Source organism: Mastigoproctus giganteus, chromosome 4, assembly GCF_048544385.1.
Source record: "Mastigoproctus giganteus isolate SK-2022 chromosome 4, ASM4854438v1, whole genome shotgun sequence".
In the NCBI taxonomy this organism is placed as follows: domain Eukaryota; kingdom Metazoa; phylum Arthropoda; class Arachnida; order Uropygi; family Thelyphonidae; genus Mastigoproctus; species Mastigoproctus giganteus.
The window spans coordinates 39,173,021-39,189,181 of NC_143578.1; the positions used below are offsets into that span (position 1 = coordinate 39,173,021).

The 16,161-nt window shown below is 36.4% G+C and overlaps 1 protein-coding gene across 1 annotated transcript in view; it reads left to right on the forward strand.

Annotated features, from left to right (window-relative positions):
• The window catches only part of LOC150086637 (APOBEC1 complementation factor-like), a 268,827-nt gene that overhangs the window by 165,260 nt on the left and 87,406 nt on the right, over nt 1-16,161 (forward strand). Inside the window, exon 6 of the mRNA XM_090372213.1 lies at nt 338-451. Coding sequence (XP_090228339.1) covers nt 338-451 — 114 coding nt within the window. The remainder of the gene's footprint in view (nt 1-337; nt 452-16,161) is intronic.

Here is a 16,161-nt window from a genome sequence, read left to right on the forward strand (position 1 = left end):
CACCCCAGTAATACTACCTGTCTGTTCATTTAGGGTTCTATGTACTATTCAGACATGGATTTTATGAACAACTGCTAAAGGGGCACAGCCATTTGCGATTAGAAAAATTGCGAATATGAGAATGAACAAGATAAAAAAAAAAAAAAAAAAAAATTGTTTATTCAGAAATTAGCTGGCTCATCAAGATACTCACTTAACTCCCATTTTTATCACTAATAACTAAGAACATTAAATAAATCAGTATTATTATACATTATTTTACTTTATATTAATTATAAATTAATTATACATAAGCATTATTCAGGTAATTTTTTTTATTGTTTGTTTCCTTCTATAGATCTTATCTGAAGTGTGTCAGAAAAACAACTGGGGGGAACCGGTGTTTCAATTGCACTCCACTTCTAGTATTCCCAATAATAACAATGAGAATGCACAACTTTTTCTATATAAGGTAGGTTTCTTAAAGGAAAAAGTTAGTTGACAACACCATCTAATTAAATACGATAAATATTACATCATTCCTTCTGAAGGTAATATGCAAAACAAGTGTTTGCTAAGATGAATTCACATCCCACATTAAATACAAGGTAAGGTGAGCCCCCTTACTTTAGATCTTTATAAGAATGAAGTTTGAGCACTATATGGTATCTCTCAGAAAGCTACTTCATTTATCAGTTCTTTCATCAATGTTGAAGTTAGGTGTTCACAAGCCCTCTGATGGGAGAAGTTGTATTTCCAAAACAGCTGTCAGAATTGTGACACTTATAAATATATAACAATATGCTCCTAACTTTTGAAAGTATATGAATTTGAAAGTATTTCAATGTTGCAGCTTGTTTGGCATAAGTAATTCAGGATATCACTTAGAACTAAACTGAACATTAGCTGGAGGGAAGACAAACTATGCTATATTGCTAAGTAAGTAACAATTGAAGAATATATCAAGCATCAACTGAATCCCTTTCTCAAGGATATGAAGTTATTTCAAAATTTCCAGATTTTAAATCTTAGCAATTATTTTAAACCATAATGATTCCTGTTCTGTTTGGTAATAAACAGGTTCATAAAGAGGAATTCTTCTTCGTGAACCCAGTGGCAAGTAGATGTTTACCATCCTTGTTTCTCAGGAAATTGATATTATTTTGCAATACTCAGGAAGTTATTCAGCAGATCCTTAACAGTTGATATTTTTGTAGGATTTGTTAATGAGTTTTGATGTTGACTCAGTAATAGCAAGTATTCCTGAAACCTTACCCACCCTTGGTTTTTCAGGATGTCTTCTCACTTTCTTGGGAAGACATAATACTGATAAACTCAAAAGATGGAGATTCTGAGCAACTATAGGCCAGTCAGCTGATGAGAAATAACAGTTTTACAGCTTACATGTCTCAGAAATAAATGTCAGCTTGGATCTTGCTCATGAACATTGTAAAAAACTTCTTGGGTAATCATAAGGTAAAGTAATAGAAGAAGATTGTTAATAGCAAGGTAATTAGTTTTGCATCTTTGTGTTTGGGTTTGGGTTTTGTAGGTAAGGATCTGAAGCTTCATTTCCTATGTAGCTATTGACCGTCTTTGAGAACTTTGGTATAATTAGTGAGGAGCAGGATGAAAGGTTTCACCAAGACATCAGGAACATGGAAAAACAATGCCAGGATAGATGAAATAGTTTATTAATGGCTTATTATTATTGTCATTTAAAGAGGATTTGGTTATTTGGAGGTTCCATGGCATGTTGACTACTTTGATTCAAGTGCATTGGTTCATGTTGTAATGGAAGTGGTCTCTGTTTGAGTACTATGATCTACAAAAATGTATGTTCATAGGAAGTTTGTGTCTTGTGTATTGAAAAATACCATTACCAAAAATACCAGCACGCTGAGACAATCCTACATTATTTTAAAAGGGTTTATCTGCCCCTCACAAAAAAGTGTCAAAGATGTGTAAATTTTTATTATTATTAGCCATATGGTGCAAGGAAGCCTGAGGCTTATGCTGCTTGCACATGAGAGAGAGGAGGGGGCGGCTGCTTTAAGATCATTATGCAGGTTAAAGTGATATAAGGGAATGCATTTACTCTGCATTAAAGGAAAACAATTTGATATGATGAGAGTTTACACAAAAGGTTTACTCACATTGCAAACATACAAAAATACAGACGTTTCTGTTGAAGATTCTGTTAGTTGTCTTCAGTGGAACTTATACACGACCGAAGAACAAGGAGAACTTGGAATGGCAGGAAGCCCATAGGCATGGTGCTAATTGGTCACTGTTAGGGCTCACAATACCGGTCAAAATCTTAATACCGGTATTTCGGTATTTTTAATTTATGAAACCGGCATACCGGTATTCCAAACAAAACATTTTTCTCAATAAATTTTGATGACAATTAGGTGTAATAAAGTAAGGAAAAAACAAGTAATTACTTGAATTCACGTTTTAAATCAAACTTTTATTACAATAATAAATATTCTAGCAAAAATTATTAAACATACAGTTATTCTAAAAACAAAAAAATAAGCATCCACACTACTTGTCCGATTAAAGTGAGCTCTTAAGAAACTCAATAGTGTTATCGTTTAAACTGGATCTAATTTTGGTACATATTTAATTAGTGGCAGAAAACGTCCTTTTGGATTCTGTGCTGGTTGGTGTTTTGTACTGAGATAATTGTAGATGAGTTGCAGTTTAACCCACTCCCCTTAAAAAATATTTCCTTTTTGACTTTTTATGGCACTATATCCGTATTAACAAAAGAAAGGATCTGACGGTTAAGCTTGGTGAGGAAACCAAATCTAAGTGGTGGTGGTGTGGGGGGGGGGACTTATTTATTTATTTTTATTTCCCTGTACCTTAGTATTGCCGTCAGTGACCATTGTATGATTTTCGTATAGCAGCTCCCCTCAAGCACTAAGCCCCACAAGCTACCTGACTGCGTTAAAAAAATGAGAATTTCCAGGAGCTGAGGGATATCTCCCCCCCCCCCACACACACACGAGTATATATATTATATGTGAACTGTCAGTTTCATGTACATCTAATCTATTCATTTTTCCAATTTAATCTGTTAATACATGCTATCATTTCCATAAAAGTTCTCTCAATTAATAATCTCAACTCTCTCTACAGCTTCAAACACTAAATTAATTCAATCTTAATCACTTCCTCATATTTCTCTTAATCACCAATATCAATCTCTTCACAATGGCAATCCATAAGTTGCTAACTTAATACTAACAATTCCGTATAAGCTCTCTTAATATAGCAATATCAATTTTCTTTACAACTTCAACCAATAAACCAACTCAATACTAAACATTTTCTTATTTCTCGTGTTTCTCAACTTCAACCTTACTCTAAAATAATCTGCCACTTTATCTAAGTACCAATTACAAAACAACACAGTTCAGAGGACTTACCTTCCTTTTCTTTCATGGTGGGATTTCTTTGTGTGAGTTCCTTCCTTCCATGGAGTGCAGTAATCTCTCTCTCTCTCTCTCTCTCCCTCCCTCCCTCCCTCCCTCCCTCCTTAGTTGAACTCTGCATCTCTGCTGTATAGCTCTTCCAGTACTGTCTTATTTCGGAATTTCGAGAACAGTTCTCTGTTAATACTGAAGGAAATTACCACAGCAGTAGCAGTATTACATGCGAGCCGAATGCACGATCTGAAAGCAGCTGACGGGCTGGAATTTTTTTTAACAAAGTGAAAGTGAATATATATATATATATATATATATTGCACCGTACTTACCCCTAATGTATAGATACCACCCCTTTATAATCTGGTGTGACGCGCGCGCGCGCGGTGTGTTGCATGTAAGTTTATAAGTTTGAAAATTTTACTTTTAAAATGTAATTTGCCTTGAACTTGGTTTAATTGAAAATTTATTTCAATAATGTTCAATTGTATTTTCTAAAATGTTTTTCTCTATACAGTACTTACTTTTTATTTCTCAAACTTATATTTTTCTCCTTCTCTCCCCGGCTAAAATTATGAGACTCTTTCTTTCGGTTAAATTTTCTTTTCCATTTTCTTTAGATGCCCAATCACTTACTAAATATTTATCAAAACATACATAAACAACAATAATAACACAAAGGAAAAAATTCAAATTTATATTTATTTTCTAACTAAGATCTAAAGGTTGGTACCTGCAAGAAATTTCTGTTGGTTACACTTTGTAATTCAAACGTATTGACAGCTAAATATTAAATTATCAGACTGACATTTATTTCAAATAATTCTAATATGTCGAATTAACCACTAAATAACTTACTTTTAACTTAAACTAAAAATAAATTATGAAAACTTTCCAAGTGGGACAAAACTTGAGAATAAATAATGACAACTTATTCTCTTTCTTTTATTTATTAAATTTTTCTTCGACACATACAGAAAAAATACATATGTCTGTATGTAAATAATTATAAACTTCTTTATTTCTTACTATAACTTGACACTTGATGGCGTTTCGCTTCTGATAAAGTTTGTAGCCTTGGAGAAAAATTACTAGAAACTATCTTAATCACGGATTGTAGATACTCATCGGTCAGTCGGGTTCTTTTCTTAGACTAATTTTCAACTGCGAAAAAAACTGTTCACATATAAATGTACTCCCAAACAAAGCGATTATTTTTATTGCAAAAATTCGTAACTGAGGGTATTTATCTTTTGCCAAGTACAAATAAAAGTTAATCAAATCTGTATCTTCAAATCTTTGAATAAGATTTATATCACACTGTAAATTAATTAGCTCCATTTGTAGATTTTCTGGTGCGTTATTCACGTTCGTTTTTAATGGTAATGAAAATAATGTAAAATCAGACTCCAAATCATTCATTTAAATCTTTCTTCAAATTCTTGTCGTAATAATGCTATTTTTCCTGCATATTCTTGAGATTTTTCATTTGAAATAATAGGGCAGGATTTAAGATGTAGGAAATATACGAAATTTTTTGATTCCAGTTGTGTTTCCCATAATTGCAATTTAACTTTAAAAGCTTTAATACAAGCATACATGTCAGTTATAAGTTTATTCTTTCCTTGCAGCTCTTTATTGAGAATATTTAAATGGCCGGTTAAGTCAACAAGAAATGCTAAATCTGTTATCCATGTATCATTATGTAGCTCGTCAATGGTTTTATTTTTTTGTGTCATGAAAATTTTGATTTCATTTGTGAAATCAAAAAACCGTTTTAATACAGCTCCTCGACTTAACCACCACACCTCGTTATAATAAATCATTTCTCCGTACTCACTTTCAATTTCTTCAAGCAATGCAACAAATTCTCGATGATTCAGAGCTCGTCCACAGATAAAGTTTACTGTTTTAGTTACTGTTTTCCATAATGTTATCCATCTGCAAACTTTTGGCACAAAGTGCTTCTTGATGAATAATGCAATGTATAGTGCAAAAATTATTCTGAACTTTTTCTTCTTTCACTATATTTCTTAATTTTACTGCTACTCCATTTTTTTTACCAACCATAGCAGCTGCACCATCACTTGCAAATCCAACCATTTTATCCCAACTTAATTTATATTTATCTATTACAGATTTTATTTCAGAAAAAATATCCTGTGCACCAATTTTTCCTTTCATAGGAATTATTTCCAATAATTCCTCAATCACTTCAAATTCATCAGTAATACCTCGTACGAAAACGGCAAGTTGTGCTATATCTGTGATGCCAGTACTCTCATCAACTACTATTGAGAATGCTGCAAAATCTATACTTTTTCTTTTAACCGACATCGTAAATCACTAGCGATATCGTTAATACGTACCGCTACCATGTTGGCTTACAAACTAATATTTTTAAATAATTGTTTGTCTGGACAAAGAAGTTCAGCAGACTTAATCACACAATCTTTAAGGAATTTGCCATCAGTAAATAGGTTTGATCGTTTTGCAATGATGTGCGCGAGAGCAAAACTTGTGTGAACTGTTGCTTCACTGGATTTATTTGCTTCAGTAAAAAAAATTTGTTGTCGTTGTAAGCCAGAATTCAGAAACTCTTAACTTTTCTTCCCTCAATTTGCCTTCCAACATTTCAAATTTTTCTTTATGATTCGTTTCGTAATGGCGATGTAAATTGTATTCTTTTGGAACTGATATTCCCTTATTACAAATAAAACATACAATTTTATTGCACACAACACCACAAAAGTACATAATTTCCCATTTATCTTGGAAAAACACGTCCTTCTTTGTCCACTTTTCTTTTACCCTTTGTTAAAGACATGGCTTGCAGTTTAATCTCTTAATTAAACTCACTATTATAATTTTATTTACAACTTTAATTTAACAAGATGAATTTTCATACGAAAGCAACACTCAAAAGTTATGCACAATTCTAAACGATAGGTATTGATATAATGTAGATTCTACATTATATCAATACCTATCGTTAGATCTACACTGTAGATCTAACAACAAGCACAAATAAACAGGTTTTATGAGCCGTACATTAGTTTGTCTCCATCATATATAGCAATATGAACTGCGCAGCTGTGCATCCACCTAACCAACTAGTGACTGCCTCAAGGAAAATATATGTCAGAAGTACCAACTCAATAGACAAAATCGGAAACACCAGAATACTGAAGCGCCACCAACTGTCGGCTGGCAAACTAAATTTACTGATTGTACTGGCATGGGAAGTTCTCCCACTCTACCCCAGTCATGTGGCCTGGCATACAAGCATACATTGACAAAGACAAAGCCCCAACCTATTCATTCTATCTCTTTTTCCTTCAATAGCAGTTGCACACATAAGCTCAGTCCTTATCTCTATGTCTCTAAAACTATAAGCACCATATTTACAACAAATACATAATTGAAATGTATTCGCGGGCCGTGTAAAAGTGCTCTGGGGGCCGGATGCGGCCCGCGGGCCGCCAGTTTGAGACCACTGGATTAAACTATTGTTCAGAAGCTTTTAATTTTAACTCTTCCACACCTGCCATACCATAATATTCCTTAATTGCACTACCAGACCTGCTACCACTAATGGAAGTATTTCCATAATGATGTTTTCGTTATTCCTTAAGTGCTTTACTTCCACACACACTATACTTACTAAGAGAAAAGAGATTTTGTGTCTTTCAGTTTCATGATGTTTTCAGGTTTCTGTTGCATTTGTACTGTGTATAACACTCAGTACAAATGCAAATTCAGCAGTATTAATGATTTATTGTTGTTGATTTTATAACCTTTATGGGAAAAAATCATGGATAATTATTTTTTAAATTAGTACCGAAAAATCAGTATTTTTGTATCAATACTGTGATTTGAATACCGGAAAAAAATGACCGGGATCCTGGTATTCGGAATCTCGGTATTGTAAGCCCTAGTCACTGTATGATATATGATGCTAGAGGTGTTAACTGGAAGTTTCTTTTTTCCTTTATGCTGCCTGATCTTCAGAGGCATGGAACTGATAGACATATCCATAGGTAAGCATATATCTAGTTTCTGGGCAAGTTTTATTTTCAAATAAGAGGACTAAGTGTGAAAATCTATTGCGCTCGTCTGCAATAGATTTTAATGTTCTAAATTTCATGTGTCTCTGGGTGTACTTTTTAATGCTAATTCTAGAAATCCAAACTGCTTTTACCTATCATGTACAGCTTTTTTACCAATAGTAAAAATTGTTTACTTAGATATACATTCCATGTATATGCAATATGTGTACTACTTTCTTTGTGTGACTGATAGGTTTAGATGTGTCCAGACGTGCAAGCCGGGTAGCTGTATAAACCTGTGAAGTGTTTATTCTGCATTCGGTTGTTTCTCTGATGCAGTCATACTAACTAATACTTGCTTCTAATGTGATTTTCATATTCTGTATCTTTGACAATAGCAATCCACAGTTGTGTGACTAATCCAAATATATTTTGTCACATTTGTGGTACCTACATCATGGCGAAAAAATGGCAGGATATAACGTCCATTTGTGAAAAATGTGTATGCCACATATTTTGTAATTAAATTAGGTGACCAAGGTAAAAGTCCCCTCCCCCCTAATAAAGTGTGTCGTACCTGTGTTGGAGGGCTCACAACTGTGGAAATTTTGTAATTAGAAAGCCATGACATTTGCCATTTCCGTGGTGTGGGAGGAACCTCGGGATTATATCGATGACTGTAACTTTTGTCGATAAATGTAGCAGATTATAAAGCCAAGAACAAGCAGCGCTTGCTTCAGCCGTAAGACCAGTATCCTATGAACCTGAACTGCCTGTACCTCTACCATTTGTTCTTGAACATATTCCATCAGATCCCGAATCTGACATTTGTGATTTAGGGGATGATATAAACTTGTGACAAAGAAATTCAGAGCTCTCAGCCACAGCTATTTGTTTGCACAAAGTAAACGTGATGATCTTGTAAGAGAATTATACGTAAAGGGTCTACAGAGCTTTTAGGGTCAAGACTTGAAATCAAAGAATCTTTTTGGCTCTAGGAACAGTATTTTCATGGTATAGACATTCTGAAAGAGAATTGAAAGAATTGGTTTCCTCACTTTTCCTTAAGTACTTATGAACTTTTTTTGCATTTTTCTACCAACCAACAGAGTGGAGGCTATTTATTGACTCATCAAAGCAAAGCCTTAAAGGAATTCATAATGGAAACAAGTATGCATCCATTCCTTTAGCCCATTCAACACATTTAAAAGAAAACTACAAAAGTGTTAAGCTTCTTTTGGAAAAAAAACCAGTACAAATATCATGGTTGACTAGTGTGTGGAGATTTTAAAGTTATTGGTCTGCTACTCAGCTATCTACTTGGTTTCACAAAAAGGCCTTACTTTCTGTTGCAAGTAAGGTAGTAAAAAAAGAAGTGAACATTGAGAAAGGAAAGTGGCAACCAAGACAGTCTCTGACACCAGGTTAAAAGAATGTGAAAGATAATACACTAGTAGAGCAAAATGAAGTATTGCTACCTCCACTACATATAAAGCTAGATTTAATGAAACAGTTAATCTATGTCTTTCAGGTATGTTTGCACTAAAATCCATCATTTACATACAAAAAAATCAAAGTAGAACTTTTGTTGGATCTAAAATCTGTAAGCTGCTGATAGACTCAGTATTTGAATAATTCATGAACTAAATCAAAAGAAATGCTTTAAAAATGTAGTACACAATTTTTTGGGAAACAATAACATGCTGGAGAAGTTCAGAAAACTAAGTTGTAATGTAAGTGTTAAGGTATGCTTCTTGCACTCCCACCTCAGTTATTTCTTAGGTGGTTTAAGTAGTGAAGAGCATGGAAGATATAAAAGAAATGGAAAAAATGGATGCTAATAAGAGGAGCAGCTACTGAAACTAGCCACCTGAGGTAGTCAAAAAGTGTAATCCAGTCTAGTGTCTAGTGAGTTTGTTGCCATCTATGCTTGAGAGGTGAGCCTTTGATATATCCGTTTTTATGTATTTTTCTATAAAAATACAAATAATCCAGAAGCACCTCTACCAATATACAGGGTTGTTAAAATTAAAGTATCTCTATGTAGAGGGCTCTGGAGCGACTTCTAAGGCTCCAGAGCCCTCTACATAGAGATACTACATAGAGTACTGAAGAGAAATTTGGACAACAGATACAATAAAGAATGTGCTTGCCATTTATTGGGAAAAAAAAATTAGTTACAAAATAAATAAATAAATTTTCTGTTTATACTCCAGGACGACCACATGGTCAGAGGAGTTCACAAAGTAGAGAGAATACAAGAAACAGCACTGTATTCAGCAGTCATGAGCTTGAACCCAGGTCACTCAAGGCACGTGTACTTATGCACTGGACCACTCGGTTACGGCAGCCTATGTGTCACTATATGGCACTGTGGCAATACAAATCAATCGAACAGCACTACAATTGTTCAATGTACCTCCATTTTGATCAATAACAGTTTCCATTCGAAGAACAGCATTTTCTACAGCAGAACATAACATGTCAACTGGAATAGCCAGCACATGACGTCTAATGCTGTCCTTCAGATCTGCCAGAGTTTGACATCCTTCCCGATACACCTGGTTCGTCAAAAAACCCCACAACCAGAAGTCGCATGGGGTGAGATCTGGTGATTGGGGTGGCCAAGATGTCTGGAAACAATGGCTGATGACCCTCCCGTCTGTAAAGTGTTGCCTTAGCAATCTTTGGACACAACGGTGGATGTGGAGTGCGCACCATCTTGCATGAATATGGTATCCCGAAGGTATCCACATTGTTGCAGCTCTGGTATTGCGAAATTTGCCAACATTTCATAATATTGCTGTCCAGTGACAGAAACAGAACAGGTGTGAGGTCCATTCGGTGTTACCTGTTCAAAAAAATATGGCCCAATCATGAATGTGGCCGTAAATCCACACCACACTCTCACTTTTGGAGAATGCAGCGAGACCCCTTGGATAACTCGAGGATTTTCTGTTGCCCAAATGCTACAGTTTTGCGTATTCACTTGTCCATTTAAGCAGAAGTGAGCTTCATCACTCCAAAGGATGTTCCATGGCCAAGTAATATCTACTGTCATTCTCGTCAGAAACTGAAGTGCATATGTGAAACGAATAACTGCATCACCATGCTTTAGCTGTAGCATGTGCATCTTGTAAGGATAGTTACAAGCACCTGACATGTTACTAGCCTTACAGTGGAATACGGCATGTCCACTTCATAAAAAACAGCTAGCACACTTGCGCTACCACATGAAGATTGATTTCATAAATACATGACAGCCATAGCCACATCTTCAACACAAGAGGAGTCTACTCGTTTTCGACCTCTACCTGGTTGAACACCAAGATGTCCTGTTGCTTCAAATTTCGCAGTCATTTTGCGGACAGCACAAACAGTCATAGATTCATGCCTTATGCATTTCTGATAGCCGCAGCTGCATTGTTGCTGTTATGATAGTACAGCTTCATTAATAGTGCCTTTTCCTGCAATGTTGTTGGTATTGCTACTGTAGTGCAGGTAAACATCTGCTGTATGATTTTGAAGAGACTGCTTGGCATTTATACAGTACAGTACAGTACAGCTGAGTAGTGGCGCTGTGGCAATAACTTACGATTATGCAAATAACTTATGTTATTTGCATAATCGTAACTAAGATATTTACGAGCCATACAGTGACAAATTTTGTAACTACTTTTTTTTCCCCAATAAATGGCGAGTGCATTCTTTATTGTGCCTGTTGTCTAAATTTCTCTAGTGCGAGCCCTGTACACACACACACACACACACACACACACACACACACACACACACACACACACACACACACACACACACACACACACTTATTATTATTATTTTTATTCGTAAAAAATTCTGACATCATACAGCAAATTTCAATTAAAGATCTAATTCTGATTACTTATTGGCAGCAAAACACAGGAGAACTTTTTTAAAATGCAGATGTCATCCCCTCCCCCCCCACCTCAGGAGAAACCTTTGGGATCAAACTGGAAGCCCACCAACCCCAAGTTATGGTTGCAGTATGTTGATGTTTTGATGACATGACAGAATGGCATCAGTGTCCTGAAAGTGCAAAATCATTTTATCATACAAAAATTAAGGAAAGAAACTAACAACAGCTTCACAACCATCATTGACACAACCATCATACCCCTAATGGTAGTTACCTCTTTGAAATGGGATTTACTCAAAGAGGTAACTACCATTAGGGGTAAAGGGAAGGGTTATTGCTTCCGTAAAGGCGACTACGATGGACTGAGACAGTATTTAAATTCTATACAGTGGGACCAACTGATGATGTTACCAACAGCAAATTCAAAATGGGAAGCATTCAAAGAACTTATCTTGGAAGCTACTAGGCTTTACATACCAACTAAGAAATATTGTTCAAGGTTTAGGCCAAAATGGATGTCAGATGAACTAATGAGGCATATGGCAGAGAAGAAAAATGCATGGGATACTTACAAATTAACACATGACACAGAAGCCTATGATAGATACAAGTTGATATGCAACCAAGTTACAAAGGAGGTTAGGCAGGCGAAGGCAGATTATGAGAAATCCTTGGCAAGGGATGCAAAGAAAAACAGCAAAGAGTTCTTTACTTATGTAAACTCTAGAAGGAAGGGGATGAATCAGATTGGTCCACTTGATATCGATGGGTCAACTGTTGATGATCCTGCTCAGGTAGCTAACAAACTAAATGAATATTTTGCATCGACATTCACACATGAGGAGTTATTCAGCGAGGGGAATGCCAGAGGTGTATTCAACTGTAGTAGTAAGCTACAGAATCTTGAAATAACTGGGAGTAAAGTGGAGGAGAAACTGTTGAAGATAAACACAAGAAAGGCACCCAGGGTGGATGGGATCTATCCAGTTATATTAAAGGAGGCAGCAAAGGAAGTAAGCAAACCCTTAGCCATAATTATGAGAGCTTCCTTGGACTCAGGGGAGGTACCCATAGGCGCCTCCGTAGCCAGGTGGGAAGGAGCAGCAGTGCATAGCACACGCTTCTTGATTAGACCGGGGTTCGAGCCCGTCACCACCAAATATGGAGGCTGCGAAAAGGTCAGGGATGACCACCGCATATCCCGAAGCAATATGGCCTTAGTTGCTAATGCTCCTAAAAACCAAACAACAACAACAACAACAACGAGGTACCCATAGACTGGAAAGGTGCAAATGTGACCCAAATTCACAAAGGAGGATCAAAGGCTGACACAAGTAATTATAGAGCTGTGAGCTTAACTTCTGTTCCAGGAAAATTAATGGAGGCACTGGTTAAAGAAGCACTGCAGGATCATTTAGACAAGACCTCAGTTATAGCTCGGACACAGCATGGTTTTGTTAAGGGGAAGTCTTGCCTGACCAATTTGATTGGATACTATGATGCAGACACAAAAGAACTGGATGCAGGGAATAGCTTTGATATTATATACTTGGACCTTAGAAAGGCTTTTGATACTGTTGCACATGGAAGACTGCTACAAAAATTGGAGCAATGTGACATTGGAGGCAAATTGCTGCTATGGATAAAGGGGTGGTTGAGTGGGAGAAGACAGAGAGTGGTAATCAATGGACACTGCTCATCGTGGACTAATGTTATTAGTGGAGTCCCTCAGGGCTCAGTGTTGGGTCCATTATTGTTTTCTGTATTTATAAATGATATTGATGATGGTATATCAAGCTTAATGTCCAAGTTTGCAGACGATACAAAGGTTGGCAGGGTTGTCAAGGACACTACTGACACTATGCTACTGCAACAGGATCTGGAAAGGTTGAGCAGATGGGCTGAGAGGTGGCAAATGAAGTTTAACATTGGCAAATGTAAAGTGCTACACATGGGAAACAGCAACCCCAGAGCAACGTATCAACTCTGTGGTACTACACTGACAGTGGTAGAGAATGAAAGGGACTTGGGGGTGGTTGTGCAGGCAAATATGAAGTTCTCTGAGCAGTGCAGACGGGCTGCAAGAGTAGCTCATGGAGTATTGTCAATGATATACAGGAATTTTTCCAGAAGGGATAAGGAAGTGATTATTTCCTTGTATAAGGCAATGGTCAGGCCACACCTAGAGTACTGTATACAGGTATGGAGGCCTCATTTCAAGAAGGATGTAGAGCTGCTGGAACGAGTACAGAGAAGGGCAACAAGATTAGTGAATGGAACAAAGGGGTGTTCTTACGAAGAAAGGCTTAAGTTTTGCAAATTACAGTGTCTGGAGACTAGGCACCAGCGAGGTGATCTGATAGAGGTGTATAAAGCCTTGAATGGTTTGAGCATGCTCAATGCTGATGGGATTCTTCCTCTAGCTCAGAAGAATCACCTGAGAGGGCATAAATTCAAATTGAGGAAAGACAGATGTAGGATAGACGTGCGGAAATTTGCCTTTAGCCAGCGGGTGGTTGGTTGGTGGAACAGACTTCCATCCCTTGTAGTGGAGGTTGATAGCCTAAATAAGTTTAAGGCTCAGCTGGACAGGTATTTTGAACGAACAGAGGGGTGAAGTGGAAGTGGGTTTTTTTTTTTGGCTGATGCTGCATAAGCTTGCTTTCTTGCATCAAATGCCTCTACTAATGCTGATGCTAATTGAGATGGTTGTCTAGCATTCCTCTTTCAAGTTAGATCTAGAACAGAACAGTCACCCTCCCCTCATGGACACTTGCATTCATAGGAAAGATGATTCCTCCATTTGCAAAGAAAACAGTAAAATTTTATGTTTCCTTGCTGCGTTTCTAACAAGATGGCAATAATTTTAAAGTCACTGCAGATCTGCAATTATACTCCTTGTAGTTGATGGAAACAATAAGCAGCTTCATGTTATGATTCTTTTATATGAACTGCATGGCCTATTGGAATTGATGGTAGTACATTGCCATTGTGTAGTAGCATTGCTTTTAAATTCAGTTTAGGAGTTGTGGTCAATATTAAGTGAGTCCATTAAGCCATTGATGTCAGTGCAGGAAAGAAGATTATTTTCCATTTTAAAAAACTGGATTAAATCCTTCTGGCAGAACCAGTATACAGATAATTTAACATTACCTTAAAGGAGATTCCACTGTTGCAGTCATGAGCCTAAAAGTTCTGCTTTAATTTTTGGTAAATCAAGATTTCTGATAAGATCATTTAATTCATTTTGTGTGGCTCTGTAGAGGGGAAATTGAAAATGAAATTAGGATTTGTTAATGTAGAGGGCTCAGGGTATTTTTTCTCAGTCATTACCTGACTTTTCATCAGATCCTAAAACATATTCAGCTGATGGCTCACGAACAGAAAGTCCTTCTCTGTGGTGTACTGTTCCAAAGCAGACAGTATATTCAGGTAGCTTAAGGTCTACTTTTTCTTTTTGGAAATTCCCTGCCAAAAAGGTGTACCATGCAAAAATAACAGTCTATTATATAATCTGAAGTCCCTCTCCATATCATAAGCACAGCAAAAAGCAGTGAGTGGCCTTTGTGATTTAATTAGCTTCCAAGATTAGAAGCATGAGTATTGCAGCAAATATGAGGCACCGAGCTTTTGTGTTGGTCTCCAACCTTTCAACCAAAATAACAGTTGTGTGGGTTTTTTAATTTATTTTTTTATTGGATTAATGGCATCCTTTTGTGATGCAAATATCACTTCAACTCAAACATAAAAATTATACACCCTAAATTTAGCAGTGGCAGACCAGCATTGTGGGGGAATGCAACTTGGACCTTTGCAACATCAAGTTCCGTACCATGGATACATATCAGGAATAGGATGGAATACAAAGGAAGCATACCTCATTTATTGTTTCTCTCCCCAACTGCATGGTGAGATACAATGGTTTTACTGACTGTGTATTCTTCAAAGACAAGATTTTTAAGTCTTGCTATCATGTGGAAATCTTCAGATTGAGCAGTTGAGAGTCAGTCCACTTCATCCTTCCAGTGCTGCATCATCCATTAACATGCTTCCCCCCCCTTCTTTGGGCACTGTGTTTCTCCGTTACACAGTGTACCTTGGGCACTGTGTAATGAAGGGAAAAAAAAAAACAAAAAAAACCCTCTTCGGGCTTTGCAAGTGAGCTTAATACTCTCCAATCTAGAGCAGATCATCCCTTCTCCATGAAAAACAGTAGAATAGCTTACTCCAGCAGCAGACACCAGCCAGCTTGCAATCTTGACAAATTCACAACAGATTGTGACCTTGGAAGAAGAAGACACTGCCACCAGAACACCTTTTTTCCTTTGTGAATCAGCTAGACTTTCAGTGAAAAGGAAGAGCAGAACTTCTAGTTAAAACCTGTAGTGTCGCACTTTTTGTGTTTGCTAGTAATGTGGGTAGTCGTTTATGTAAACTGCCAGCACATTAAATTGTTCTTCATTAACCTGTCAGTGGTGGTTCTTGTCACACTCTGTTTACAGGACAGAAATTTTCTTGTTTTTTCTCTGAAAAAAGTTTTGATATTTTTGAATTCTGCTTGGATGATACCAGGCTTGCCATTTTCCTTATGGACTGTGATACTTATTAAGTGAATTTTTTTTTAATGATAAATTTGAAATTTAGAAATTTAAAGTAAAAATTATTTTCAACAAAACAAAGCTAATTATGCTATGAAAAAAGAAAAGAAAAGAAAAGAAAAGCATTATAAACAAATTATAAATAAGAAACTAGTAGTTGCTTCCCATTTTCAGATTTATTCAAACATAAAATGAAC